Here is a 25,861-nt window from a genome sequence, read left to right on the forward strand (position 1 = left end):
CCCCTGAGGGAGATCTTACCCCTCTTATCTCTCTTTTTAAGATTACTTGGGGACCTGTAAGGGAAGCTCCCATGCAAGCTTAAGTTAGCCTGACTAAGTCTTCTGACTGGGGTCTTGCTACCTCCCTCTTCCTCTGAGGTCTCTTCTGACTCATCTGTATCAGTTAAGTCAGGGGTCTCTTCTGTGGAGGGGAGGCCCTTATCTACAGCTATGGCACCATACTTGGCAGCTCTTTCAGCATCATAGGCCTCCAGAAGCTCCACTAGCTGTCTAAGGGTAGGGTTGGAACCCTGTTTTAATCTCCTGGAGGTACACAGTTGTCTCATCTCCTGGAAAGTGAATGCATCATATCTAGAGGGAATCTGTCTAGGATTCTCCTCTCCTGAGGGAGTATCAGTGTGATCTCCATTCAGGGACATGATTCTAGTGAGGGTGTGGTGTGTGCACCTACCTACACTAGTTGTATCTACTAAACCTTACTAGTAGTTGTAGTCAGGGTGTGCTAGGCCCTTCAACCTACAACAACTAAGTGCAGTAGGACTTAAGTATTTTTAAACTATGTTATATGTACCTAAACAATATCTGTGTGATCTTTCAATTTAGTATCTCAAGATTACAATGGTAGTACAACAGCAAGCTCAGATCCCACCGCTGCCACCAATGTGAGAAGTTGGCCTGATATATGATGTCACTAGTTCTAGTGTACACCTTGTATCAGTCCAAACAACCCTTATGGTGATTGGTTGTAAAGTCAACCTTATAGACCAGCTATCCAAGTGGTAGCATGGACAAGAGCAGTCTTAGGCTAAACTCTGAATGGCATGTGAAGCCAGCTGTGATACCATATGTAACCCCTTGAATACCAAATGAAAGGACACCACAATAGATATATATGAAAATAGAATGTATTTATTCTAGTCAAACCCTCAGCACTCTTTATGAGATTCGAGGTAAGTACAACACAGTCTTAATTATGCATACATTAAATCACACAGGTAAGTAATACAGTTAGGCCCTAGGGGCCACACAAACCATATACTAAAGAAGTGGTATAAGGACCACTGTCACGGAAATAGAATAGGCCTAGGGAATCGCTGGGGCTACACTACACTACCAACAGTTAGGAAGTGGGAGGCCCACGGGATTCAGGTGCAGAGTGGAAACACTCACGCGTAATGCGTATAATCGGTAGAAATAGTACAGTTTAGAATTATTAAGATTTAGGACACTTCTGGAGTAACTAGGAAGTCGAGACTTGAAACTTAAACACTAGGATAGTCACTACCCTGATGAGCACCGGAGTACCCAAGTTACCTAGCCCACGTGCTGCGGGTGCATAGGTGTGAACTTGCGTCGGTTTTCGTCGTGGACTCCTATGGATGCCTGAAGGAAAGATGCTGACAGGCAGTCAGTGAAGAGTGTCCGGTGGATCCCAAGGCCGGGATCAAGAAGGAAGGATACCTGCAAGCAGAAGGGACAGAGTCTGGGTCACTAGCCAGTGACTACGTGGAACCAGGAAGGAACCAGGCGATGTCGGGAGATTGCAGGTGAAGAGGTGAAGCTTGTCGCAGCAGCCACGGGTACCAGGAGACGTCGAGGACGACCAGGACCAGGGGGCGAGCTGTCCCACGAAGGCTCTTGCTGTCGGCGGCGTCGAAGTCGAACTAGGACTCACCAAGCCTTGGCAAGCGGAACCCACGAAGAAAGGAGGACTTGCTTCTGTTGCAGACCAGGAAGGTCTGGGGTGCTTCTCTTTTGCAGAGGAGCAAGAGCCAGTCTGGAGGAGCCAAACCAGCAGCGGAAATTCAAAGGTGTGTCGTCACAAAGGCCGCTAGCCAACGGGCAAGCAACCGGACAGACGCGGCAAGCAGGAAAATGCAGAAGGGCCCCACGCAGGACTCGTGGAGTGTGAGGGGCTGATCTTCGGTGCAGATGGTGCTTGGGGTTGGGGCTTCTCAATCCCCGGTGCACAACTTCGAGGGTGCCTCAGAAGCTGCGCTGGAAGATACTCGCCACTTTTCCCAGGTAGCCGGTCCCACGTCTCTCGTCGCCTCCACGGATCAGCTCGGCTGTGGATGTGGATCAGGGTCGGAGAAGTCTGGAAGTCAAGGCTCTGGTCGGGCACTGCAGTCGGTCCCTCGTAGAACTTCAGCAAAGCAAAGGGCAAGTCTCTTGATGGTGCCTGTTTGCACAGGGTAGCCACTCCTTGGCTACAAGGGAGATTCTTCAGTCTTCTTCTTTCGTTGAATGTCGAAGGTCCAGTGTTTCTGTTCAAGATGCAGGTTCAGGATAATCTAATCTAGCAGGGCCCAACTAGCTACTAATAAACTGGGCTAGTGGGCTGGGCTACCTGCAAGATCCCTGCTATGGGTGGGACCAGGAAGGGGAGTGGCTACACCCCCTTTCCTTTGTCCAGTTTCGCGCCAGAGCTGGGGCTGGAGTGCCCCAGCACTGGTTTGAACTGGACTATGCATGGAACACCTTGTGTGCCCCAGGCATGTCTCATTCCTTTCAGCCCTCCCTGCCCCAATACACTAAAGTCTGTCTGGGGAGGTGCTAGCACCTCCCCAAGCAGGAAACCTATTGTCCAGGCCTCCCTGGCTGGGAGGGCTCCCAGCAGCAGGAGGTCAGACCCGTGTCTGTGGCATCAGCATCCATTTTGTGATGCTGAGGCTTTGGTGAGAGTTAAACAGCAAAGTAGGATTTTAACATGTCTCTCCCTCTAGAAGGGAGGAATAATATCCTCATCATCAGAAATGGTATGGGGGTATTATTCCAATGTGTTAGACACCTTACACGACATGTTTTGATAAAGCCAAACCATAGTTACCATAACCGTTTAAGATTATAAGGTACTTTAAGAGTATATGGTAGGCTATATCATAGAACAGCTATAAGGACATGGTTCCGAAAGCTGCAGACAGGCTCAGCTCATGCTAGAGCACCATCTCACATGTTACCAAGCACTCTGCCTCCAGGATTGTTAAGGCCTGCCATAGGAGTGGCTCACAGGTACACATGTGTCTATTTTAAGGGTAGATATAGGTATACTATATCTAAGCAAGGGGTGATTACAGGACCTTGCCCCAGCTGAGTGATCAGCCAGTTGTGTCTGATTGGAAGGCCAGACCAGGGGTGGCATAATACATGCTGTAGCCCCTGGGAGGCTTAGGGTACACCTATGCCCTGGGTACCTAGGGTACACTGTACAGGGTCCAATAAGGTGATCCTTACCAATTGGGAATGTACCCAAGGTACATGGAGTCCATTTTAAAGAGGGAGCAGACAGCCTGAGACCCTGAATGGCCGGATCTCAGGCCAACTAAGTCAAAAAACCAGCTAGACACTAGGCAAAAAGTTGAGGGTAACCGTAGTCAGATATCCACCTTCCTACAGAGGATATAGAGGAAACAACACCAAGGGACGAGGTCGAGGCAATACCAACACTCGTATCTCTCCTGCCACAAAACAGTGACTTTCCTCCACTCCCCCCCCAGACCATTCCACTCCAGTCGGGGAAGACTCAAACAGCTCCTACCTGTCGAACTCCATCACAGCAGACAAGTGGGTAGGACAACTTATCCGGTATGGTTACTGCCTGGAACTCACCACTACCCCCCCCCCCCCCCCCCCCCACACACACACACATACCACTCAAGTAGCATTCCATGTCACCAGACCATCTTACGCTCCTCAAACAAGAAGTTCTCTTATTGCTTCAAAAACACGCAATACAACCAGTTCCCTTACATCATCAGGGTACAGGGGTATACTCACTGTACTTCCTAATCCCCAAAAAGGACAAGACTCTAAGACCAATACTCTACCTCAGACTCCTAAATCTGTACATAAACTCAGATCATTTCCATATGATCACTCTTCAACAAGTGCTCCCACTACTACAACAAGGCGATTTCCTTGCCACACTAGATCTCAAGGACGCTTACTTCCACATTCCCATGCATCCTGCTCACAGGAAGTACCTAAGATTTGTGGTGGACGGACAACACTATCAGTTTACAGTCCTTCCATTCGGGGTAACAACTGCGCCCAGAGTATTCACCAAATGCCTAGCAGTAGTAGCAGCGCATCTCAGAAGACAACAAATTCATGTCTTCCCATATTTAGACGATTGGCTAATAAAAGCAAACTCGTTCAACAAATGCGTTCTACACACTCACCAAACTATTCAAATCTTACACAACTTGGGATTCACAATAAACTATCCCAAATCTCATTTCCAACCCTCCCACATACATCAATATCTGGGAGCCACCATAAATACCTCCAAAGCCCTAGCATATCCCAGCCCAGCCAGAATAGCCAATTTACAAGCTCTCATCGCAAAATTTCAAACCCAACACACTTCCAGCAGGAGTGTTCATGCAACTCATATGCATGATGGCATCATGCATCTTCATTGTGCCTTATGCAAGACTACAAATGCGTCCCTTGCAGGAGTGTCTAGCACATCAGTGGAATCAGGCTCACGGACAACTAACAGATCTGGTGTTGGTGGACAGCCGCTCACATCGCTCTCTAAAATGGTGGAACACAATAAACCTGTCCAAAGGGCGGCCGTTCTTAGAGCCCCTTCCACAAATAGTGATGACAACCGACGCATCTCTCACAGGATGGGGAGCCCATCTTCTAGGACACACCACTCAGGGCAAATGGACCACTCAACAGAAACTGCTCCATATCAATTACCTGGAACTACTGGCAGTATTCCTAGCACTAAAACCATTCCAATTACATCTCCAGAACCAAACTGTCCTCATCCGGACAGACAACATGACAGCCATGTATTATATACAAAAACAAGGAGGCACACATTCTCTCCAGCTGTCCCAGCTCGCACAGAACATTTGGAGATGGGCCATTCCCCAGAACATATACCTGCTTGCAGAACACCTTCCAGGAGTTCACAATCAGATTGCCGACCTGTTGAGTCGACAGACTCAACAGATCCACGAATGGGAGTTACATCCACAAGTCCTACTCCCCTTCTTCCAAAAATGGGGCCAACCACACATAGATCTGTACGCCACACACGAAAACGCAAAATGCCCAACCTTCGCCGCCAGGTTTCCCCACTCACAGTCGAAGGGCAATGCGATATGGATGAATTGGTCAGGCAGATTTGCGTACGCTTTTCCGCCTCTCCCACTCATTCCATTCGTGGTACGCAAGCTCAGGCAACAGTCTCTCAAACTGATCCTAGTGGCTCCTACATGGGCACGCCCGCCGTGGTTCCCAACACTACTGGAACTCTCGCTAGTTCCACACCAAAAACTGCATCTCTCCCCGTCCTTATTAACCCAGAACCATTGAGAAATAAGACATCCAGATCCAGGTCAACTGAATCTAGCGATCTGGCTCCGGAAGTCCTAGAGTTCGGTTACCTCAACCTACCACCAGACTGCATGAATAATATAAAAGAGGCCAGACGACCTACTACTAGTACCTGCTACGCTGCAAAATGGAAAAGATTTGCCATTTACTGCACTAACAACGATATACACCCACTAGATGCCTCCATCCAGAACATCATTTGCTACCTACTACACTTGCAAAGATGTAATTTAGCGTACTCATCCATACGTCTTCACCTAGCAGCATTAGCAGCCTACTTACAAAATCAACAGCACTTGTCATTATTTAAAGTACCTGCGTTCAAAGCCTTCATGGGAAGCCTTAAAAGGATTATTCCTCCCAGATTACCACCCTCTCCAGTGTGAAATCTAAACATTGTTCTTACAAGGCTCATGGGACCCCCATTTGAACCTCTGCATAAATGCGAACTACAGTTCCTCACATGGAAAGTGGCTTTCCTTATTGCGATCACATCCCTTAGAAGGATAAGTGAGATCCAGGCATTAACCATAGAGGAACCATTCCTACAACTACACCGTAGTAAAGTGGTTCTTAGAACAAATCCTAAATTCCTGCCAAAAGTCATATCTCCGTTCCATCTTAACCAATCAGTCGAGCTACCAGTGTTCTTCCCAAATCCGGACTCAGTAGCTGAAAGAGCTCTTCATACCTTAGACGTTAAAAGAGCCCTGCTTTACTACATTGACAGAACCAAATCATTCTGCAAAACCAAACAATTGTTTGTTGCTTTCTCTCCACCACATAAAGGCAACCCAATTTCCAAATCCGGGATAGCCAGGTGGATAGTTAAATGTATCCAAATATGCTACCACAAGGCTAAACGCACACTAACAGTTCCCCCTAGAGCACATTCCACATGCAAAATAGGAGCTTCCATGGCATTCGTAGGAAACATTCCCTTAGAAGATATTTGTAAGGCAGCCACATGGTCTACAACACACACCTTCACTAAACACTACTGTGTTGACATGCAAGCAAAACAACAAGCTTCTGTGGGTCAGGCTGTCCTTAAAACTTTATTCCAAACTGCTGCAACTGATACAGGTGACCACCGCTAGGGGAGACACTGCTATATAGTCTATCCTAAGTGTGTGATCTGCTGCTCATATGCCTCGAACGGAATATGCTACTTACCAGTATGCATCTGTTCTTGGCATGTAGAGCTGCAGAGCCACACACGCCCACCCACCTCCCCGCGACCTGTATCTGTTCCAGCATCGTCTTACTTAGACATTACACATGGACATCCCTCTCTTTTTTACAAACTCCATCATTTCCCATCATGGCGAAAAACAATGGATGATGGAGTGGATGCCCATGCGCAGTAGTCCAAAGGAGGAGTCACCTATCTCGTAACCAAAGACTTCTTCCGAAGACAACAACAACCTGCAAGCATCCGAGCCCAACACCAGATGGTGATCTACTATCCTAAGTGTGTGGCTCTGCAGCTCTACATGCCAAGAACAGATGCATACTGGTAAGTAGCATATTCCTTTTCTGTCCTGTTTTGTTTAAATTTCTATAGAAAATGTTTCTGGATCAGATGTATTGTATCCTGAAAAATATGGAAACTTATTCAAAAACGTTTTTGAAGTACCCTTTGGTGGTTTAGGACAATGTTCCCATTGGTTAAACATAAACACATTTCTAGGTGTTGCAGATTTATGCAAGAAATGATCACCATAGTGGTTGTAACAATAAAGCTGTTCGTAGTCTGATGAACCCTCTAAGTTTTCATTGTTAGAGAACGCAGCAGACCTTTCTAGATCAGACATCATGTTATTAACAGTCTCAAAGTCCCAATCATCAAAATAGATACTGAAGGTAATAGTCTCTTAATGAAATTTTAAATAAATGTGGAATCTTCAAAAGTTTTGTCGGGCCGACTATGTCGAAATCTGTCTTGTCCCAAACTATACCATCCTGTATAGGAACGGCTGTGATGTTCACTGCTGACAAGTCTCTTGCTTCACGATGGGAAGATTTGTGTGGCTGTAACATTTTCACTTTTAGTGTGCAAACGAATGTATCTGCCATTCCTAAGCACGCTAAGAGTCATTATCAAAGCTAACCAAAGTAGAAAGAAAAATATTCCAGAAATAAATCATAGTTCAATCCATGGTGAAACCAGATAAGTCTTTCAGAAATTTAAAAAAGTCTTGTACTTGTTGTTTGAAAGTTTTTTGGGCTGGCGTCGTTTCAGGCTCACTTGGATCCTCAGAAAACGCATCAAAGTTAATGAAGTAGCCAGAAGCAGTGCGGTCAATTGTTGTAATTGCATCAGGATTCGTCAATCTTTGGAACCAGTTGATCACGTGTTACATTGGTGTAGACAGGTGTATCTGGACGAACTGTTACTTGAGTTTCAAGAGGGATGAGTTCCATAGAAATGTTGCTTAGTCCTTCATCGCTTACTGCTGAATTCTTGATGGTTATGAGGCCTTCAGTCTGAACCTCTTGGATAGTAGTGACAGGAGGGCGTCTGCTACTAGGTCAGAGTCCAAGAGGCCTACTATTTAGTATTGGCCTCAAAGTGTGGTTTGATGAGGTCGATTGACACAAATCTTTTATCCTTTTTTCCAGCAAGGGGAGGCAGAAGTACTGTTCTTGTTCCGTGGACGGCTAGGACAGGTTCTGGTTGTCTGTAAGAAGGTCCAAATTCCTTCTTGTCCGCAATCTTTTCTCTGACTAGATCCCCAACTTTTGGGATCCAGACAGGCCTTGCTGGGACGGCCGGTTTTTCCCCAGTGGTGGTTGGCTTCAGGAACACGTTGCTTTTGTTTCGATCTTAGTTCAAGTAGATCATGTAAAACAGCCAAACGATCTTTGATATCAAAGGGTTTATTTTCCACCACTGTGTCTGTACATTAGAGATCAGGAACCCACATTCTTGTCCCAAATAGGACCTCCTATGGAGTGACCCCCCGTCCCCTCAGAGAACTTCTTGGCAAATTATTTAATGAGCATTGGACCCCATAAAGATGTTTGACCCACTGTAGGAAGGTGGAATCTGACTATATGGTTGCCCCCACTTTTTTCCTGGTGTTTGAATGGTTTTTGACTAGCCTGGTTGGGATCCTGCTATCCAGGACCCCAGCCTATCTGCTTACTCCCTTAAATGATTGGTGTGCATATTAGATGCACTAGTGATTGGATACTGTGGTGCCTTGTGAGCCCCTAGTATATGGTACCTTAGGTACCTAGGGCATTGGTACTTCACAGGCCTACCAGGGGCTGCAGCATGTATTATGCCACCCCTGGGAAGCATCCACAATCTGACACCACAGGCCTGCTACTGCAGCCTGTGTGAGGTAGTGTTAGCACTCCTCACTGAGGTATAGGTTCCTATATCTCACCATACACACACATACAAACCTATCAGTCACCCCTCTAGCAGGCCCTAACAATCCTGAGGGCAGGGTGCTTGGTTTACTATGTGAGGGGGTGCTTCTGCCTGAGCAGGGCCCCACTGCAGCTGGCAGAGTCTATTCTCTGCTGCTGTTTGTGGATGCGGTTAAACCATATACTCTTAAGTGCATTATAACCTCGTGGTAAATGCTAACTTTGGAATGACTGCATCAAAACATGTCGTGTTTGGTGTCAAACAACTTGGAATCCTACACCCACACCAGTAACTGGTGTGGGAGTAGGATCCCACCCTTCTAGAGGGGACGACATGTACACACTGTACTACACAGTAGAAATCATCTAGAGCCCTGGCATCACAAAATGGATGCCACCAGCACAGACACCGGGCTGCCCTCCTGCTGCTGACCGAAACTCGCAGTGGAGGGATCTCAACAAAGGGTTTCCTGTCACAGGGAGGTGTCACCACCTCCCAGACAGGATTTAGTGTATTGGAGCTGGGTGGGTGCACTCTTAGAGTGCTTTGAAGTCCTGCACTGGGGGAGCAGTAGGCTCCTCTGTGCATATGCCAGCTCAAACCGGTTCAGGGGCTGCCAGCCCCTGTCCTGGCGCGAAACTGGACAAAGGGAAGTGGGTGTAACCACCCACTACCCTGGCCCTCCTAGAGGAGTGGCCATAGAGCTAGTCCCTCCCATCTTATCAGTATAAGATACCACACATTGCCAATGCAATTTAGATTACACCTGGACGACGCTCAAGAAGAAGAATCCTGGCCCTTCAACTTTCTACTACCTTTAGAAGACCGAAGGATCTCCCTTGGAGTCAAGGAGTGACTCCCCTGCTTGGCAGGCACCACAAGGACTGAACAACGGTTGCAAACTTTACCGCTCCCGCCGGAGCCCGAAGTCCCTGCATCCCCTGAAGCTGATTTCCTGACCTCTCGTCGGCCATTTTGAGTCCCCAGCGAAGCTGTGGCATCTGGACCCCACGAGTGACGAGGAACAGCAATACCAGGGAACCGTGCACTGATTTCGAGTGCAAGCCCTGAACGACGAACTACAAACTTGTGCTGTGGACTACTTACTGTCCAAGTCCCTAGCAGGTCTCAAACCAAAGAACAACGGCCTACCTCGTCCCGAGTGACCGTGGGCTGTTGCTGAAGTTTTCCTGCAAAGGCGTCTTCGCGGTTGCTTGCCCGTTGGCTAGCTGCCCTCCAGAAGACTTCCACATCGACTTCAAGGGCTCGCCTGGTTGCTCTGGGCTTGCCCTCACTTACCCTCGCTGGGTAAGTCCCTCGGACCTTGCTGGTCTGACCCATCGACATTTTTCCATCCACACGAGACTTGCAGTTGCCAAGGTTTGTTGACTCCGATTCGAGTGCCGACACCGCCAACAGCTGCAGATGTCGTGGGACCTCCGGAATCCAGCTGCTGGTCTTCATCGACCCCTCCTGGACCTCGGGAGCGAAGAGACAAAACAACATCAGCGACGTGAAGAGACGCGACAGCTGTGGTCATCTATCCTGAAGGCCACCGGTCACTGGCAAGTGACTCTGAACTCTGTCCCCTCAATTTCTAGGTCGCCTACAACTTCAATCCATCGTTGGATTTCCACGGACGCTTCACCCGACGACACAAGCAGCAAGAACACCTCGATTCCCATTGAAAGCAGCATCGCGACCCGACACCAAAGGACACCTCTGCACCCGGCTTCCTTGGGTGAGGTAACACTGGCATTACGGTGCCCAAGTGCGCATTGGCTATCGAAGCACTTACCCTGTAAGTTGTTTGCTTGTTGTCCCTTCCGAAGTGCCCTAGAACTGTAAAATACAAACCGCGACATTTGCCATTGAAACGCATTGAAACCCGCGTGTGTGTTTAGACACTGCACGCGTCCTCTGTGGGCTGATTACTTACCTGTAAATACTGAAGCAGTGAAGCCCCAGTGATTCCCAAGGCCCTAGGCCTCTTACTTTTGCAAGTTGAGTTTGTTATACCACTATTTTAGTATATGGTCTGGTACGCCCCTAGGGCTACAGCCATATTTGTGCTTAATTTATTGAGAACTGTTGATCTTATTAATGTTTACCTGGCACTAATCTCATGAAGAGATTAGTAGAGTATATTTAGAAATAAATACATATATATTTGATATATATACCTTTGTGGTGTCTTCATTTGGTAATTCAAGAGATTATAAGGTAAAACAAGCTGCTTTACATTCCTCAGAGACTTAGCCTGAAGGCTGCTCTCCACAGCTACCACTAGGATAGCTTTCTTTAAAAGGTTGTCTTTAAACCTATCTACCAAGAGTCGAATTGGACTGGTGCAAGGTGGCCACTATAACTAGTGACCAGCATATGCCAGGCCAACTTCTCACACCCACCCATCACCCGAACCTAATACTCTAGCTGTTATACACTGCTTTATGTCCTGGTTTTTCCTTTCCACAACCGAATTTCCCTCGGGATGAAACGGAGAGGAGTACTGCAATGCTACGCCCAAACTGGCCATGGCGTCTTTGTAAGCCCGAGAGTGCTGAGGCCACATCCATAGGAACCTTGAGCACGAATCTACTGCGACCATTATATATTTATAGTTAACGTCCCTTTGCAAGGGACCGCAGTGGTCCAGGTAAACACAAGCTAATGGTTTGTCTGAAATCAATAGGGGAGTCTGTGCAGGATGTTTCACAGTGGAGACTTTCATCTGTTGGCATATTTCACATTCCAAAACGTAGTTTTTGGTCTGTTTCCTAATGCTAGGCCACCTATATCTTTGTTTTAGTAAAGATACTGTTGCAGAAACACCTGCATGGGCAGAAGCTATCCCTTCATGTGCTGCTAGGATCAGTCCTAATCTTTGTTCCATGTTTGGAATTACCCTATACCCCACTCCAGGGATTCGAGCAAAAGGAACTTTGTTTGCATCAATTATATAAGAGTACTTGAGTGGAAATTTCTTTGGTAACACTGCACCACTGCCTTTGCTTGAAGCATTGACAGCCAACAATTTCTCACTGTCTATTCTCGTTTTTGAACAAGTGATTGCAGCTACGGAATCCGTCTGACCAGCCCCCTTTGCGGTTTCATCAGCCAATGAATTCCCTGCAACGTGAACGCCATCACGTTGATGACTCAGCGTGTGTATCACGTGAGCTTTTGGTAGTTTGTTTCTTAACTGAACTACTTGTTCCCAAAGCGTTTTATGCTTTAATGTGCCACCTTTTGCATCTTTGAATCCGTTTTGAAGCCAATTCTGTAAATATTCATTATATGACTGAACACAGTAAAAGGAATCGCACACTATAAGTGTGGGGAATTTGCGATCTGTACTTTCAAGTGCCAGTTTGAATGCTTGTAGTTCAGCTCGCTGAGCTGTACAATCTCCTAGAGATTGAGTTTTAGTGACCATTGGTCGGAAGTTACCATCGCGCATGCGACCTTTAACGATTGCGCACGCTGCACTGTAAGCTTGCTTACTCCCTGTAGCGGGTTGTGCTGATCCGTCAGTATAAATGATACATTCGTACTGATCGAGAGGCAGAATTTCAGTGGACAGAGGACATTCATGTTCATATTGCAGGAACGCTTGTTTTTTTAAATCTGGATCAAAAATATATTCAACATGTTGCAGCAAGAGAATGAACCCATTATATCCATCTAGGATGTAAAGCTTTTGCATTCGGAATGGTCGCTTTTGTACCCGCCTCTAAGGCTGGTACTGGAGTCACGACAATAATGTGTTTCCCCTTAGCTAGAGCTCTTCCTTTTGCTACAGCCGTTTGAACTGCTGTCAGTTTTTTTTCTGTCGAAGTGAAGCGTATTTCTGCTTGTGTATACAAATGTGATTTGTATGCTATTGGTACTTTTTGACCCTCATTAAATGTTAAATAGGTGAATCCGCATTGACCCGAAATTATTCGGATCACTAAATTGCGTTTATTTAGTGATTTGTTGCTAACATGTTAGCTTGGAGTGGTTCACTCCAAGCTAACATGTTAGCAGGATGTCTGTGTGTTCCTGTGTCCAATGTTTAGTTGAAAAATCAGGTTTGATTAATTCGTAGAGGTTTAACCCTTTCTGCGTAATTTAGAATGTAAGCTCTTCCAAAATGTAGGAAACCCAGGATTGATTGTAAATTTTTCTGCGTTTTTGGAAGTTGGAGCAGCGCACACTTTTCTAAAAAAGTTAGCTGCCAGGTTTTTTTCTTCATTTGAAAGCTCGTATCCTAGATAAAGGACATTGAGATGGGCAATTCTGGATTTTTTAAAGTTTAATTTATAGCCCTCAGAGGCGAAGCCCAGTATAATGGTATTCACCCTGTTCAAGTGTTTATCTAGGTCATCGTCTGTCAGATAGATGTCATCGACATATGACACTCGTCATCATAAATTTGTAGTAACTCTGTTACCCTTGCTGAGAATAACCCCGGGATGTTTTTGAACCCTTGTGGGAGTCGACAAAATTGACCCAGGGTCCCCATTATTGAGAAGGCTGTTAAGCGCCTGCTTTCAGGTGCTATGCTTTGACAAAAGAAACCATTTGAAATGTCCAATGTGGTTTTATATTTTTTACGCACAATGTTATTCATTAATGCTGTACTAGGTGCATTTTGCACTGCAAATGTTTTGGAGCAAGTGTTCAAGTGTCTGTAATCCAAAACTAGACGAGATGTATTGTCTGGTTTGGATACAGGAAACAAAGGATTATTCATTGAGGAGGTGCATGTTTCAATCACCCCTTAGTATTCAAGTTGATCTAAGATCTCCCTAACCTGTTTTTTAGCTTCTTGCTTTATTGGGTGCTGCCTTTGTGCAGAAGGTTGATTTATTTAGCCGTATTTTGTGGTGAGGTGAGTCCTCGTCCCATCCTACATGATTTTTGTATAATGCTGGGGCCTGGGCAAATGCCCATTTCCTGGCATATGTATATTTTAGGTGAATTGGAATATGGTTGGAGAAGGCTGGCATAATGATGGCCTCGCCATGTGGGCACTCCCTGACAAATTTTGGTGGCCGGTCCTGTTCTGCTAGAAGTATATCATAACCCCTTGAACGTTTCTCCCAAAAGAGTGCTTTCACTTTTCTTGGTATGGCTCCCTACATCTGGAGTGTTATTTCATATAACTTTTGTGGAGTACTAACCCTGGTGTCTTCAGTCTCTACTGTGATGTACCCATTCAAGTCCACTATCTCCAGAAGTTCCTTCAGGTTCTGGTGAGCTATTGTTACTTCTGCTGCTCTGTCCAGCATTGTTTGAGCCCATTCTCCATTCTTCAGCTGTGTTCTCTGTATTTTTGGCATGTCTGATCTTCAGACCTGCTACCTTCTTTTTGGTGAATTGAGGTTTTGATTTATTTTTCTGAACGTGTTGATCGTCTTTGGACTTCACACATTCTTCTTTGTGATCTGACCGTCCTCTTCTTTCTGATGTTTGTGACGATATCTGAAAGGTACGAGAGGAAGGTGTATCAGTATCCTGATTCATGCCAGGTTTTCTTAAATTATCGCTATTCCTGAGGTCATACCTCCTTTCAGAGGGCTCATTTTGAGGAGACCTACCTCGGGATTGAGAACGTTTCTCTTTTGAATTTTGTTTATTAATTTCCCATTTCTTTTTAGAAGATGTTCGATTTTGAATATTAGAGTCCTTCTCAGGATCTTCAGATAGTTTTGGCTGTTCTGTTACATTAAATTCCCTTAAGCGTTGGCAGATCGCCACTGAGGCTGCCTCCCCTTTAATATTGGATAATATTATTGTTGAGACCTGGTCGAAGTTTTTCAGTAATTTCATACCTAAATTCAGAGCAGGCTCTGCCCCGTATTAGTTTTGAATTTGTTTCAGGACATCTGGTATTACTGCAATTGACGGAACACTATGTGTTTTAGGTGTGATCCCCCATTGGTAAACAGATTGTTAGGATACTGTGTTTCTCATAAGGGCTAGTATTTGGAAATACTGCTTTGATTTGAGTAATTTTTTGAGCTATCCAGAATGGAATTTGTTCACGTTTTGTGGGCATTTTACCCATGACTGCGTTTAAAGTCTGTGGAGTAATTTTTAGTGTATAACCTTGTTGAGGGGTTTGATTTGGAATGGTTATTGGTGGTTGGACTGTGAAAGTCCGCATGACATATTGGACTAATTGTCTGTAACTTTTTATTAACTCTTGTAGTTGAGTAAGTAGTTCCTCGTCTGACATCTTTTCGATGTCAGGATGAGGTGTGTAGCCAGCTAAAATTGGCCATGTTGCGCCTGGTTTACCCAGTGGACCGAGCCTGGTAATTGGTAATGTTTTTGTGATGTTTTAGGGCACCTTTAAACCAGAGATTATGCTCCTGGTATGTGAGTGGAATTTCAATATCCTCTAAAGAATATATTCCTCAGGTGGTTCATCTTTGTTACTGGATTTGATTCTGGGAATACAATCCATGACTAGAATACCTCTGTCTGAAAGGATTTGTGTGCCTCTATCACGAAAACTACTCCACCACCTCTTGGTGTTAGGCCATGTTTAATACGTTTTAGAGTCATGGCTCTTCTTAAGTTTAGAGGGATGTCTATAACACCCTCATCGGTTTCATTTAAGCCTGTAAAATTGAAAGCTGTTACGACTGGGTCAACCGCAGCTACACCGTTCCCGTTAAGGGACATTGTTTTTGAAAGAATGTAGAACAAGTTTCAAGGAAACAAAGAGAAGGTGCACAATATTTTGGAACACCGTATCCTTCAATGTTGAACAAACGAAACCGCTAATATGTAGGATTTTTGCCCTATTTAGCTTTGGCGGATACTTAACCCTACCCACTCCAGACGTCTTATGGAATATGTGAGTAGGGGTCTCTGAGAAAAGCACAACTGAGTTACTCAGTATCTATCGTTAAATTAGTGCCTTACCAAACGTTGGGTGCCATGTAGTGTAGTTCCTATTTCCCTAATAGGCTCTGCGCATTGGAATAGTATACCCTATAGATTTGGCATAGGACTGAGGTCAGTATGCCCCTATCGAGTACATTAAACTTAATTACTTTGTGCCAGCTAACTCAGAGGCCACTAGAAACTCCTTGTAAACAAGAAGGGAGTAGTTTCTGGCAACTTCATAAACATGACAACTTTGTTTCCCTTTAGAACCGCAACACTCTCAGAATCGTGGAAACAACAGATAACAGTTTCACTCAGCTAATTGTGCATGCTTAGTTTCTTCAGAGTTGCACAGAAAGAATAGACGGGCGTTTCAATAAAAGGATTTATTGAACAGTCTTGTTTCTCGTGTAAGAAATATGAGCTGTTACAATCGTAAGACAGTATGCGAGATACATATATTCATATACATAATAACATAAGCTAAAAATGCGAGTACTCATAAGATACAATACAGGAATCCTTCCTACACCTTTACCTCCTAACAGTATCGTCTGCAGTACACTCAAAGACAACCCCTTCAAGCAGCGTACAATAGACCTCCGCCCAGGTGGAGAGCTGAACGCCAAGGAAAGGAAGCTAATCGCCGCAAATGACTGGTCCCAGGCTCCAGCTGCCCTGATCCATTCATCTCTCAGTCTAGGGGCAAAATATCAAAATTCATTAGAAAGACATATCATATGACAACTGTGCAATTCAACCACACCCTAGTGTAGTGTAGTTCCTATTTCCCTAATAGGCTCTGCGCATTGGAATAATATAACCTATAGATTTGGCATAGGACTGAGGTCAGTATGCCCCTATCTAGTATTTTAAACTTAATTTGTTTGTGCCAGCTAACTCAGAGGCCACTAGAATCTCCTTGTAAACAAGAAGGAAGTAGTTTCTGGCAACCGCATAAACATGACAACTTTGTTTCCCTTTAGAATCGGAACACTCTTAGAATCGTGGAAACAACAGATAACAGTTTCACTCAGCTAATTGTGCATGCTTAGTTTCTTCAGAGTTACACAGAAACAATAGACTGGCGTTTCAATAAAAGGATTTATTGAACAGTCTTGTTTCTCGTGTAGGAGATATGAACTGTTACAATCGTAAGACAGTATGCGAGATATATTATGTGCAGCGTAAGCAGTAGAAAGAAATAATACTGAGCCAGCATTATCTTTTAGCTATGGCACATATATTCATATACATAAATAACAAATGCGAGTACTCATAAGATACTTCTCAAACTAGTTCTACCCCAGTGTACCTAACCTAAGTGTAGTACAAGATAAGAAGTAGGTGATGTATTTTATATTTTACTATTCTATAGAATGGTATGCCAAGTCTGGTATGCCGAGAGTCCCTCTAGGTTCTAGTCAGCTTCATACCTTGAGAATGAGAGAGGTGGGAATCTCTTTCTGGGTAATGAACTCTAACACCCCGCGAAGGGAGTCAGAACCCCGGAAGCTGGATTCTCTGTGAGCAGGGATGACAGCGTTTCTTGTCAGTGCGTCAGGCCAGGACACGGGCTCCTCTAAAGTCGAGGTCTCCTCCTACTTGCTTGGGCAAGGGAAGTTATATTTATACCTGGTAGGTACCTTGGAATGTTAGCCTTGACATAAAGTCGGGCAGAGGAAGACGTCAGGAATGAACCCTTAAGGAATAGCGGTTCATGCATAATAAATGAGTTCTTGGAGTAATCAATAATCCTGTGCTAGGGGAACTCCCAAAAGCTTATGGGTCTGGTTTCTAAGAACTCGTGACGGTGGGGTGGACGGATGTAGGTGACCATTCCTGTATTTGGATAGCATAGCTAATGCCAAAATAAGGACTGGGATCTTATGCCTATATAAGGGCAATGCGAATTGTGCCTATATAAGGACATGTTTCAGGAAAACCTATATACGGACACCTAAAACGAAACACAACACTAGAATTCGTCCAGATTCCTCCTCTCAACCCTCCATGTCCATTAATTCTGTGGCATCTACAATAAAACAAATTAGAGGTCAGAAACATGTTGCTAAAACGAGCAATAGAAAACGTCCCTCTATCTTAACAAGGGAAAGGATTCTATTCCTGTTTCTTCCTTATTGGCAAAAGATGGAAGCAGTGGTGGCCTATCCCAGATCCCAGCATCTATCTCAAAAAGCAATCATTCCGCATGATAAAGCTGCAAGATATTCTCCTGCATCTCAACCACAGGGGTTATATGCCAACCCTTGATCTATAGGATGCGTATTTTCATATCCCCATCCATCCTTCTCACAAGAAATTCCTCAGGTTCGCGGTAGCCGGCAGCCACTACCAAGTTCGGGTTTTACCCTTTGGCCTAAAATTAGCCCCTAAAACTTTCACAAAGTGTCTAGTACCGGTAGGGACATTCTTAAGAAGGCAGAAACACCAAGTCTTTCCCTACTTGGACAACTGGCTAATCAAGGCATAATTCCCGGCAGTTGGAGCAGACATCTATAAGAGGTTGTATATCGCTCTTCAAGGAGCTGGGTCTTGCTCGCAATTGGTACGAATCTAAACAAGCAAGGAGGTACCAGTTCTCTGCTTCTCTCCCAAAAAGCACAGAGCGTTTGGAATTCGACTGTTGATCATGGGGTTCATTAGTTGTATACGTCCCAGGTACACAAAATCAGATAGCGGACACACTCAACATTTTGAAATCAGCCTGCTGCAAGTGAGAGCTACAACAGGAAATGGTCGACCACATATTCTCCCAGTGGGGAACACCCAATTTCTACCTCTTTGCGAACCCACAAAACACCAGATGCTAATACTTCGTAATCTAGCATCACCTTCGGGGATCGTGTGGGAATGCATTTTCAAGGCATGGCACGGAATCTTTTCTTACGCCTTTCTGCCCATTCCCCTGATCCCCAATGTACCCAACAAGATGAAGATTGAGCCGTGCAGAAATATTCTCATAGCCCCAACATGGCCTCACCAGCACTTGTTTACATCACTCCCCTTCCTATCAGAGAGACCTCACATTCCATTGACTGTCTCTGCCTACCTTCTAAGCATGAACCAGTTTCAGGTCCTCCACCCCAACACCAAATCTGTGCACTTATCAGCATGGCTCCTGAGCACAATGAGTGTGCCCATCTAAGGATCCCTCCAGATAGCAGGGACATAATTTCCAAAGCCAGAGCTTTCAGCACTAACAAGATGTACTCTTACAAATGGAAGAAATTTTGTTTATGGTGCCAATAGCAAATTCATCCTATCACTTCCTCACCAGAGCGGATATTCCCATACCTGCTGCATTTGGCACGTTACGGGTTTGCTCATACCTCCTTCAGAGTTAATCTGGTGGCCAATTCTCGATTTCGGCAATCACACAACACAGCTTTTCTATGGTCCTCCAGAATAATCACAGTTTCTGAAGGGGCATTTCAAGGTCTCACCCCCCCCCCTGTTAGGACCTGCACCTCCTTCCTGGCATCTCACCTTGAATTACCTATCCTAGAAGGTGGCTCTCCTTGTAGCTCTCACATCGGCCAGATGCGTCAGTGAGATTCAAGCCCTTACGATTCAAGAACAATTTAGACAAGACAGGATTATTTTACGTACAAATCCTTGATTTATACCTACAGCCTCCTCAGAAGTCCATCTCAATGAGACCTCAATTTTGAAAACTTTCTTTCGGAACCCTTCAACTCCAGCAGAAAGGGCTTTTCATTCTTGGCACATTAAAAGGTGCATCAAATTCTACCTTGACAGAACCAAGTTCTTCCTAAAGAATAACCAGTTGTTTGTGGCTTGTAGTGCACCAAGGAAGGGTCAGCCCGTTTCCAATCAGAGCATCGCTAGATGGATATCTGCTGCCATCCGATTTTGCAAACAGGCAACTGGTAAGCCGTTGCAAATATCAGTCCATGCTAATTCTACTAAAAGCTGTATCAACCTCCGCTGCACTGTTTGCGGATGTGCCACTACAGGACGTTTCCAGGGCAACTACTTGGAAGACTCTCCATACCTTTCGCAGCATTACTGTCTCAATGCCACTCCTCGGGCAGAAGTATAAGTGGGCTAGGCAGTCCTAAGACATCTTTTCCGGTAACGGTGAGCTATCTTTATCATCCCACCATCGTTTTGTTTGTTCTGCACATTGTTTTAAATAAACTGTTTGTTTTTTCGAGCTCAATGTTTTTATTACTTCACAGTTGTACTCTTGCCTATGCTATGTTTACAGATTTGCTTGCAAATATTTGTATACATTTCGAATATTCACAGCTGAAATGACAGTGTGCCTCATTTCAACTTGATACTCTAACTCAAGCATGTAAATCTATGAAAGTTCCAATACAGATGTAAGAAAATTAGTTATTTAACTGTAACTATAGTTCTCTGATATTGGAATCTTTCATAGATTCGCATATGACCGCCCTCCTCCACAGAAATGCTCGACTTTACCTCTTGTTTCTGGTTCACTGTTTTTTTTCTCAGGAGTGTTTTAAAGAGCTCTGTAGCCTGATTGGCTGAGATACATTTGGTCACTTTTGTGAAGTGACTATAATAGAGTACAAAAGACCTAGTGCCTTCTTGCTTTATCATTCTACTACTATTGTATAGTACTGGAGACTCGCATCTTGAAGTCGGGGAATTATTCAAGCATGTGAATCTATGAATGGTTCCAATACTGGAGAACTATAGTTACAGGTAAGTAACACATTGTCTCCACATCCTGGAAGAGCGGATAGCTTGTTGGAAGAATAAACTGCCCCTAAACCCTGGATGTGTATTGATAAGTCTGTTTGCCCCTGTCTGGCACCTTCACATCTGCTGACCTGATCAGCCAGCATTTTTGAGAGAGAATACGCCTACCTCCTCCATGCGGAAGGTGTGAATCATACCTCGTTCTGTCCATCACTCGGCATGAGTTTCTGGTTCTTGAAGGGCTAGCTTCACTCCCCTAAGTCCCTTCTCAAAGGGTTTAGATGTCCAAGGCCGCTGTGTAGAACTCCTTCAGCAGAGCTCAGGATGATTGCAAACTGATACAGTTCTTCTATTTAACCTTATCCTTGATCATCAACCTATTTACTTTCTTTGACTTTGTGCTGTCACGTTTCTAGCAGCACAGAAGTCGACATCTTTGCAATATCAGGAGGGTGGGAGCACACTGCCTCACATCCCAGCTCTCAGTTTGCTCCAACGCATCATGGCAAATGCAGTGCATGATAATACTTACTTTATTAGTAGTCTTTCATTTGTCACCCTTGCTGGTGTAGCTTGTGCTGTCTAATTCCAGACACATGTTTCTGGATTTATTCCTTCATCAGTAGACAGCATCAAGTCGTTTTGGTGGTGCTGGAAATGCTATCCAAGTTGTCCTAGGTCTGTGTACCACTCACTGGGCGCAGGTGCATCAACACAAGCTAGTCAGCTCGGTAGGTCACAGGAGCCTTTTCAAACAGGAGAAGGGTAGGAGCATACTGCCTCTCGTTGAGGCACTCAATTTGCCCCAGTGCAGCAACCAGCCAAAAACATTTCGTAGCCCCAGAGGATGTGGCGATGGTCGAGGTTGCGAACACTACGAATGGCAACAATTTTCATCTTCTGCCACATCAGCTCCTTAGCTGCTTTGTTTCCCTTCCCATAGATTCCATTCATGTCTTTTTTGATGCCATCCTCTTTGCTAAGCTCGCAATTTGGTATCATCTGATGTTTAGAATACAAATTTGTCTCATAATAAATGGCTGTGCCTTTCCAATGTCATATAAGCACTTGTTAGTTACTGTAAATTGTTTTCAAGTACAAGATGAGCAGCTTATTCTCTGGTAGGAAACATCCCCAAACGAGCACTAGTCAATGTATAAAAAAGAAAACAGAAGATCAGTAAAAAAACAAAACAACATAGTATAAGTAGAGTAAGGGTGTGAAAATCGGTGCTAAAGTCTCAAGAACTAGAAGTATGAGGTTTTAAAACCCAATGGCAAGAGAGGCCTAAGACATAGACGTGTAACTTCCCGATACTGATAAATCAACAAAATGCCTTTGTTTTAGGCTGACCCATTACATAGGGCTAACTCTGACACACTGCCAAACAAAGCAAAACACAGTTGATGAAATGGAGACCAGACACAATTCCTGACTGTGAACATGGTTCCCAGACAGCTCTACTTCTTGTGACATTTTTGGGTAAGGTTCCGACAAGGCGGATCAGATGGGGATTCTTACGTGGATGTGTTCCAATGAATAGGAAAGGAGCAAAAGTTGTTCTTGTTAACAGTGTATTTAGAGGAACTTTGGGTAGCAGGAGCTCACCTTTGCAACCCATCCAAAGAATATATACTGATGGATGAAGATATTGTTACTCTAGTGTTGTCTCCCCCTTCACTCCTTACAAAAGTACCATATTGCTCCTAGTACAAACGGGATGCAAAGTACCTCTGCAAATCAGGTGTTTTGTGTTTAAGTATATTTTTCAGTTTTTTACAGCACGCACTTGGTTTGACCAAGGACATTGGAGTGCTCTTCAGGACTACCAGAATTACATTACGCAAGCCAACACCGGGACTCTAACCTGGTCTCCCAGTTCCAAGGTCTGCCTCTCTGATCATTAGGCCACATCCCATCTACTCACTAAGAAATCTGACACCTGTTGAAAATAACTATCCATTATCCACTTTCCTTTGTACTTTCTGGATCCAGAAACCCGCGTTATTTTCTGCTCCTGATAGGTCTGATCATATTTTCATGGCGCTTACATTTATTTCAAACACTTGTTTATTTTTTGTGCTCAGTTTTGGATTTTTCTTTCAAAACTTTTTTATTGCAGTAGTTGCTTCCTTGAGTTTCGCGAGGAAGTATGGCTTGGGTATCTGTTCAAAGGTAAGGAATCGGCAGCTAGAAGTCTTTATCAGATGAGCAAGTTACTTACCTTCGGAAACGCATTATCTGGTAGAGACAATATCTAGCCTCAGATTTCTTTTAGACCCACCCATGCCTCCCCGCTCTGCACACTCATTTATAGGGCTAGTGTTGTTCCCCTTTATAGGACCTAGATTTGACACACAATAGTTCGCTCACTTCATGGCTCTGCGCTACTGGCGTGGCAAAAAGTGAAAAGGAACTGTGACCGCAATGTCGCAACGATTCCGCTGACGTCATACGGAGCCACTCGATGGAGCGCAGGGGTGCTGCTCAATCAAAAAGTTTCCAGATCCAGTCTGACGCCTGGAAAATTCAAAGGTAAGGAATCAGCAGATAGATATTGTCTCTACCAGATAATGCGTTACCAAAGGTAAGTAACTTGTTCTTCCATGCTTCACAGACCAAACCCGATACAGATCATCTCTGGATTAGGACATCAAGGCCATTCTTGTAGAGAGGACAGCCCAGCAGTTTCAGTCCTGCTATTCTGAGAAGAGCAGCAGTGGACATTTTTGTTTTAAGGAATCTCAGGTTTTATCAGGTAAGTGTGTTGAGAGTAATAATGTTGAGTGGCAAGATAGTGTTTCAGAGCACTAGTCAACAGTCCATGACATTGCAGCGCTGCAAAGTTTTTCAAGTCCAGGTGCTCACAAGGAAAATTTGGTGAAGCTGAAAATGCTGTTTTAACCCTTTGTAGCAGTAATGTTTAGTTCTCTGGACTGCCAGAGAGGCATGTAGGCTTCAGGGCCGCGGTGGAGAGCCCTTGAAGGCTCCTTTGTGATCTTGCTCAGTTTGAAGCCTGCTAGTGAAATATTACTGCTTGTTAGGTTTCCTCACAACCTCATCCAATTGGGAGTGAGTGTGTTATGAATACTCTGACATTCCGGGCCAAGTGTGCCGCTATTTTCCTGTGTCATCCAGTTAATGAAAGCGTGCTAAGGTTAACTAGTAATGAGAATGTAGATCTTCCTGTAGTGCCATTTGTTTCAGTCAAAATGAAAAAGTGTATTTTGTTTACTAAGGTAATGGCGGCTGTGGAAAATGCCATATTGTTACACTATACAGCAAGTTGTGGTACTATGCTGGGAGTCCTGGATGGAACTATTTGTAAGGTATACAGCTGATGCACAGAAATTTCCATCCACACCAAGCACCCACACTTTTTTCGTTTTCTACTTCGTTTCTAACTTTGGATTTCTGTTTTTGAGCAGGAAATCCATGCTGATTTTTCAGGTGAGGTGAAAAACAGTATTAGCCTTGCAAAACTTTCAAAGATACATTTTACTTGTACACCTTTGCAGCTGTGATTTATAATTGCCAGCAAATCATTATAATTTCTACTTTGCAACCAATGCAAGAAATCCCAAGCACGAAGTGAGAAATGTTATGGGTATTACAGGTAGTAAATGGAATCAACATTCGTCAAACCTATGTCATTCTTGTTAACTGCAACAGAAAAGGTCACATGCTCATGATCAAACACAGTTTTTACCCTCCCCCACACAACACAAAGTACTTCAGAAATGAAGTGCCATTGAAAATGTTGCAGCTAGTGCTTTCTCTGATAGTTTCAAAACCTTAGATCGCTACATCTTGTGTATTTCTCCCTAAGTATTTGTGCAAACCATTTCCCTGGCTGCTGTACATGGCTTCACTGAAGGCCTCTGTTCAGCCTGAAAAGGATGATCTCTGTGTCCCAGGTCTTGAAGATGTGTGTGGACTTGGTGTTTCTACCGGGTGGCAAGGCTGGTGGAATTCTGTTTCTAGGAAGAATCTCTTGGCTGTTGCTGAACGTATGGCGTGCAAATATATTTGGTTTGTTTCTGGTGATAATCATGTGCTTAGTCTTTACTGGTTCTAATAGCAAGCTTGTGAAATGAGACCTGTGTTTAGGGTTTCAGAGCAAACCTGAGTGTCCAGAGTACCCTACCTGATTCCAGACTCTGCAAAATTCCCTGTCCCTGATGGCCGTTTTTACCATCTACAGTCGCAGGCAAACCAAACATTTTAACATGCCAGCGGTACCTTTCTACTGCGAACAAGACTTAGAAGGACAAAGGCATATCCCGTTTCTCTTCTGTGCCATTAAACTTCAATCAATCAAGTGGAATTTATAAAGCCCATCAATAAATCATTTGCCTTTTAGGATGTGCACAGTAAAGACTCCCCTATGATTTCTTGCAGGTATATATTGTGAGTTAAGCAAGGATGACTTCCATTCCAGACCTTTGGGGGACTTGTAAGAGATGATGAATATACCCATACTATGAAAAATTACTATCCTTAATGCTATGCTGTACCTGACTCATTCTGTTCATTGAATTCCCAAAAGCAATTAGCGAACCACTATGGAAATTTCCACGCTTGCCTGTTTTAATATACTTTTTAGGAGTGCGCTCACTGTAGTTTCCCAGCTCTAATGAAAATACACACATAAAGCTGTTCAAATGCAAATATTTTATTTTTATTGCTTTGCAGTGATAAATTGTTCTGCTGCCTGAAGTCCTTTAGTAATGCCGTCTGGAGGAGATTGGACTTTTTCTTCCAAACATTGAAAGATGAACTCCAGAAAATTAATATAGATGCCGAAAGGTTTGATTTTATCAGACAGCAACAAATGGAGGAGTGGAATGCCGAGGTGAGAGACATGCCTAAAGGGTACTTGGCCTATGGAAGGTTACAACAGTGGTGTTTGGACAGTCTAATCAGCTATGTATTTATTTTGTCCCCTGGTAACTGGAAATTGCAGATTGGGCACAGTATGAGAAAAAGGAACCATGTATAGCTATGGCTTTTAAGAGAAAGTAACGGTACTTACTTCAAGTTAGAGTTAATGTTTGTTCGAGGCATATGAGCTGTAGATTGTATACTTAGGCATAGATCGCCATCTGGGCTCGGTGGTTTGCACTTTGTTTTTGTTCCAAGAAGTCTTTGTAGTCACGACATAGGTGACTCCTCCTTATGGTGATAGTGCGCATGGGCATCGACTCCATCCCCAGATTTTGTTTCAGCCATTGGGTTCGGATGTGACTTGCTGCGCTCCGGGTCGGTGTCGCTATCGAAACCCCCCTTTGATGCGCAATCACTATCACTCGACGGTATTGTCTCAATCGCATTCCCTTTTTCAACGCGCATCTTCTACATTCGAAAAAAACTTCGATGCGGGCCGTTGGGCCTACCCATGCCGATCACGAGGGAAGTCGATGGGACGGACTCCCTTGAAGAAATGTCCCCAGTGTGGTGCTAAATTCTCACACTCGGACCTACACCTAGTGTGTCATCTTTGCCTCTCTCTAGAAC

General features: G+C 44.4%; 1 protein-coding gene across 5 annotated transcripts in view; it reads left to right on the forward strand.

Annotated features, from left to right (window-relative positions):
• Positions 1 to 25,861, forward strand: part of NUGGC (nuclear GTPase, germinal center associated) — a 1,337,967-nt gene that overhangs the window by 953,491 nt on the left and 358,615 nt on the right. For all 5 annotated transcript variants that reach the window (XM_085604518.1, XM_085604516.1, XM_085604517.1 and 2 more), the window contains one exon: positions 25,040 to 25,199. In XM_085604518.1, the coding sequence (XP_085460644.1) occupies positions 25,040 to 25,199 (160 nt within the window). The remainder of the gene's footprint in view (positions 1 to 25,039; positions 25,200 to 25,861) is intronic.

Source organism: Triturus cristatus, chromosome 5_1, assembly GCF_964204655.1.
Source record: "Triturus cristatus chromosome 5_1, aTriCri1.1, whole genome shotgun sequence".
Classification (NCBI taxonomy): domain Eukaryota; kingdom Metazoa; phylum Chordata; class Amphibia; order Caudata; family Salamandridae; genus Triturus; species Triturus cristatus.